Source organism: Chelonoidis abingdonii, chromosome 4 (assembly GCF_003597395.2).
Source record: "Chelonoidis abingdonii isolate Lonesome George chromosome 4, CheloAbing_2.0, whole genome shotgun sequence".
Taxonomy (NCBI): domain Eukaryota; kingdom Metazoa; phylum Chordata; order Testudines; family Testudinidae; genus Chelonoidis; species Chelonoidis abingdonii.
Window position 1 is genome coordinate 30,238,527 of NC_133772.1, and position 5,821 is coordinate 30,244,347.

The following is a 5,821-nucleotide window of genomic DNA, read 5'->3' on the forward strand; positions in this document are numbered from 1 at the left end:
ACATACAATATTAAGCAACAGCTGCACTTTGTTTATACATAGGTTATTCTGATATTTTATTTTTAACATTTATTTAGAGAACCAAATTTTTGATCACTGTGGTATCCTGTGACCTTCCCTTGCATAGTAGGAAAGATAGCTTCACTCATTTTGATTTATGGAGACTATGTGATGACCAGGGAAGCTCAGGAGGAAAAAGGATACAATGATGATTGGCATGCTATAAATAGCTAGATAATCTGAAGTACGCTTACATGTCTTATAGGTTTTACATTCCACCTCTTGGTCCCAGGACAATGAGGTGATTCTGAAACCAGGAATGACTCGGAAGATAACAGCTACAGCTGCAAACAATTAGTACGTTTCACCTATTTCTAACTTTCTGTTCCTTTGAATCCAAATTTTTTGCTAAGGCTGGCTGAATGTTTTTCTTCGGAATTTTTTTTTATGGGAACTTAGATTTTCAATCAACTATTTTTTTCCATAAAATTATTTTCCCCCTGGAAATTATCAGCTTTCCATCAAAATACCAAACGCTCCTCCTCCCCAAACCATGGCTGTGGGACTCTGGTGAAGTTCCAGGTCAGTTCAGCAAGAGGAGAGACCATCATGCGTCATGAGGGGATGTAATCCAGCCGGGGAGCCTGGCCCATGGAAGAGATTGGTAGTGTGTGGTATCTGAGGCACCCCAGTGGTATTTCCGAGTCAAAATATTAAGTTTTTAGCAAAAAGATTTTGGTCTCCACAAAAAACAAACAAACAAACAAAAACCCTTTGTGGATCAGCTCTACGCAGTACCTGGCTTACACTGAAAACAGCAGGATGAAATGCACCCTTAACCTCATACTCTGTAACTACTAGAAATTGCATCGTTTAATAACACAGTAAGAAAGCGTTGGTCAAATTAATCCCCAGGGCACCAATTACACCAAGGTGGCTTTGGTTCACTGAACACATTAATTTGGTGTTGTGTCTCTCTGAGCTCAGGTATTCCCAGTTGCTTCTGGAATCATGTCCCATAGAGCACACATCTCAGTATAAAACTTGCCGCATGCTCCAAACTGACAGTTTCTGACGATGGGGAAACACCAACACATCTCTCTCTCTCTTCTCAGCAGGTACGTGCTATTGTCCTTGAATTACAGTCAAATACATACAAACACCATGGTGATCAGCAAGTATTGAATTCAAGACCTCCAGCACTAAACGCCTCAGTCCCAACTTCTACCCTTCAGCCAAAGGAGCGACCTCCTTGGTTGCAAGAAAATAGCCAATTACATAGTCACTGAAGCCAGTGCTTTCCATTGTGTCTCTGGGTTTTCATACAGGCTGAAGTAAATGCCAAAAAGATTAATTAGCACAGTAAGCAATGTTACCCCAACCCCACATGCCAAGCCACAGAGCTCACCTTGCCCAAAGAGGGTGGAAAGATTGACACTCCGTTACTCTCACCCTTTCTTTAGCTAAGGAATAATCTCTTCAAACTGATTGTCTCACAGCAGAGTCACAAGTCACTGTTTACTGTTCGGATTAGTGAACAGGAGTGTTTGTGTGTGGGGAATGATTAACCTGCATGTCATTGTATTTGCACAGTGTATGCATCTTATCAAACACCTGGAATTACAAGCTGTGAAAATCTGGCTCTGTGGACTAAGTCCTTTCCTGAGCAGATACTGATGTCCATTAAGAAACTGATCTCCATTTATCTTCACTTACTTTATTACAGAGAAGAGACAGGCTTTCGGCACCATTCTCCTGCCCACATCTCTGTAGCTGCCTGATCTGTGTTCAGAGGAAATGGAAAAAGGAAATCACTTGGAGGTGACTGAGTTCATTCTCTCAGGACTGACAGATCGTCCGGAGCTGCAAGTCCCCCTCTTTGGGGTGTTCCTACTGATTTATGGTGTCACCCTGGTGGGGAATGGAGGGATGATCTTGTTAATCATGATTGACCCCCCATTCCACACCCCCATGTACTTTTTCCTCAGTAATTTGTCTTTCTGTGACCTCTGCTTATCCTCGATAATTTCCCGTAAGATGCTGCTGAATTTCATAGCTGAGAAGAAAAGCATTTCATACTTTGCCTGCGCTGTGCAAATGAATCTCTCTGTTTTTACAGATGTTGAGTGCCTCTTGCTGGCTGTGATGGCATATGACCGTTATGTGGCCATCTGTAACCCACTGCTCTATACGGTCACCATGTCCAGGCAGTGTTGTAAACGGATTGTGGCTGGAGTGTACGCTATGGGGTTTGTGGATTCAATGACATACACGTGTTTTATATTTTGGCTGTCATTCTGCAGCTCTAACATCATCAATCATTTCTTCTGTGACTTCACCCCGTTGTTGGTGCTCTCTTGCTCTGACACCCGCATCAATGAGATTGTGATCTTTGCTTTCACATGCCGCATTACAGTGATCAGCTTTGTGACTGTGCTCCTCTCCTATGTCTATATCATCTCCACCATCCTGAAGATCCGCTCTGCCATGGGCCGGCACAAAGCCTTCTCCACCTGCTCTTTCCACTTGACTGTGGTGGTCCTGTTTTATGGCACCCAACTCTTCGTGTATTTACATCCCACCTCCAGTTATTCCATGGGCACAGACAAAGTGGCCTCAGTGTTTTACATGCTGATGATCCCCATGTTGGACCCCCTCATCTACAGCCTGAGGAACATGAAGGTGAAGGACGCTCTGAGGAGAGCAATGAATAAACTCCTAACCAATTCCTGAATCTGTTTAACGCTGAACTGGTTTTGTGTTGGGGAGTGGAAACAGGTGAATTCAATTCCCATCCAATTGCAATGTAATTTCGCAGAGCCCGTGGTCGTATTGTTCATTATTATATTGTTAGTATTATTAATTTGCTTGTATTCCAACAAGGTCTGCAGGCCCCAACTCAGATCAGTGGACAAAACACAGGAAGCATCACAGGAAATGCAAGAAACCCAAGTGCATAGTGTATACTGAGTTTATAAATAAACAAAAAGTGATTTTATTAAGCAGGATAAAGTGAATTAAATATTTTAAGTAAACAACAGAACAGAGAAAGTTACAAAGCAAAATAAAACATGCAAGGCTAAGCTTAATACACTCAGAAATCAGTTACAGATGTTATCTTCTTACCCAAGTTGTTAGTTCATGTAAAATACTTTTCAGGTCAGAGCCTTTTCTGACCTTGGTGGTCCAGCCTTTGTGGGTCGGGGGAGGTCTTTCTAAGCCAGCTGAAGACACTCATTTTTGCTTCCCCTCTTGATATAGAACTTCCCAAGGTGGGAAACCCTTCTTTGGAATTCCACCCCCCTTTGAATCCAGCTTCAAGATGGATTTCAGATCTGGTGACATGGCACATGTCATGTCAGACCCAGTCTCCATTCTGCCTGATTACCTGCCATGTACACTGGAAGCTTGCAGGTAAACAGAGGCATTCACAGTTCATTGATTCTGAAGCATCCTTAAGGCCTCCACTTAATATGTCTACAAGTTATATCTGTTCTCCTAACTCCAGACATGAAATAATAAAGCATATGAGTGCAGTGTCACATATGGCTTTGCCCAGGACTGGAGAGAAGAGGAATTCAACCCAGGTCTCCCACCTCAAGGTGAGCATCCAATTACTGGGCTAAAAATTACAGAGGAAGGAACCACAACTGCCTCCTATGGTGGCTGCATTGCCACCGGAACCTAAATCCTCCCCGGCACACACACATTGTTTTGGAACAACCTATTAGGAGTATTTTAACACATTTGTGATTGACTCAGCAATCATGTGCAGCAGCACCATGATGTAGATGCTTTCCACAACATTGATGGAAGGGTTTTTCCATTGATGTAGTTAATTCCACGTCCATGGAAGAATTACACTGAAAGTCAGTACAAGCTAACTGCCTCAACATAGCATGAAAAGTTTCCCTGCTCGTGTGACAGCTTGTTGATCTAATTTTAAGTATAAACCAGGCCTCAGAGAAGTGCTGATCGAAAATACCAGTTGGGAATCTAGTCCTATCTCCCTGCCAGGGCAGCAGAATCCCCCTTCGGTTCGCTTTGTTCAGGCGATTGGAAATATTCCAGCTGTCCCAGCTTCCCCAGCAGAGATTATTCTGCATTCTGATCGAGCTCAGTGTCGGCTCTGGTGTGTGTGTGTGTGGCACTCTGTCTCTCTGTGGTGTTTGGTGAGCACTGGGACTACATGTGTGCATGAGTGGGGGTACAGTGGAGCTGAATGTAAGCATTAAACTGGCATTCCCCAAGCCCACCCCACCCGCCGTGCAGGCCTTTTGAGATCATAGAATCATAGGACTGAGGGGCCTTACGAGGCATCTCTTTCTAGTCCCCTGCACTCATTGCAGGACTGAGTATTATCTAGAGCATCCCTGACAGGTGTTTGTCTAACTCTTCTTAAAAATCTCAGTGATGGACATTCCTCAACCTTCCTGGACAACTTATTCCAGTGCTGACCCACCTTGCAGTTAGGAAATTTTTTCTAATGTCAACCATAACCTCCTTGCTGCAGTTGAAGCCATTGTTTCTTCTCCTATTCCTAAACTCTGTTTCATGGACTATAAGAAATAGGAAATAAATAAAACTAGCAGAAGATCAGGAGGGCGCTGGCATGCTTGGAGATATTTTGTAGCAGCATCTGCAGAGAACAATTATGTAACCTTCTGCCCCTCTGAGTTGGCAGCAACAAGGGCCGGGTTCAGTATCAGCGGCTTCCGTTTCAGTAACACAATGCTATAACCGGCTCAAGCCGCCACCCAGTGACTGGGACACTTACACCACACCCCCTGGGCACCTCTGGAGGCAATACTTCCCCTCTCGCAAGCACGGAGTCTGAGATGTAGCAAAATCTTTTATAGAGGAAGGAATCAATGCGGCATCCCATTGGAGAAACCACCACAAACAGGGTAAATACAAACCATAAACAAAAACCCCACCTCCAGTATGCTTGCAATGTCCTTTTCCCCTTAGGGTCTTAAGTTCCAATCACCCCAAAGTCCAACAACCCAAAGTCTCGGTCAGTGCTACCCAGAATTCAAGAGTTTATCTGTAGAGTTTATCCCGCAGCCTGGGTGGAAATGTTGGGGGAAGTCCCACAAGGTGTTAAGGGGCACCTTACATGGGCCAGGCCAACTGCCACTTCTCATGAAGTTCTGCTGCAGCCTTCACCACAACAGCTCCCCCCACACCAGCTGTGTGCTGCTCCAGCCACCCCTGCAAATCGCTTCACTCTGCTCACTGTTCCATGGGCTGCTCCAACACACTGCAACTGCTCCGCTCTGCCAGACTCTTAACGATAGAGCTTTAGATTCCTCACTAGTTAACATAGCACTCATGATCTCAGTTCAGCTCTTTCAGTGTTTTCAGCTCTTAGTAGGGGAGCCCTGTGCTGGTGCAGCATTGTCCAACATGAATTCAGCTCAGCAGTCTCTAGATGGACTCCTATGGAATCAAATTAGCTTCTACTCTTAACAGTGGAGGAGGAGGATGTGCAATTGGGGTGTAAGGCCCTCAAAAGGGACCATACCAGCAGGCAGCACACATGCAACCTCTCTCAATTCATGGGTTTGGAACCATGTCCATGTTTAGCAAGTACCACCCAAGTGAGGTTGAGTCCTTTCTGTCACAAAGCAGTCCCACAGCTCCCATCACACAATCAGGGTGACAAATTTTTTTAACTCCTGTCCCAATAACAAAGAAATTGGGGATCCCAGAACAATTAAAATCACCATCCAAGCGCTGTGGGGTTACGCTAAGTGGGGGGTGGATGCCAATGCAAATTCTAAAAATTCTTTCCACTCTCTACAATTCACCACCAGAT

General features: G+C 44.5%; 1 protein-coding gene across 1 annotated transcript; it reads left to right on the top strand.

Moving 5' to 3' along the window:
* The first annotated feature begins 1,569 nt into the window (after positions 1–1,569).
* Positions 1,570–2,733, top strand: LOC116834778 (olfactory receptor 5G9-like). The gene has a single exon (XM_032797076.2). The coding sequence runs from the start codon at positions 1,798–1,800 to the stop codon at positions 2,731–2,733; it is 936 nt and encodes a 311-aa protein (XP_032652967.1). The 5' UTR covers positions 1,570–1,797.
* The last annotated feature ends 3,088 nt before the right edge of the window (positions 2,734–5,821 follow it).

What these genes read in the sequence shown, in the direction of transcription:
- LOC116834778 (XM_032797076.2), top strand. Translation starts at nt 1,798, where the DNA reads ATGGAAAAAGGAAATCACTTGGAGGTGACTGAGTTCATTCTCTCAGGA.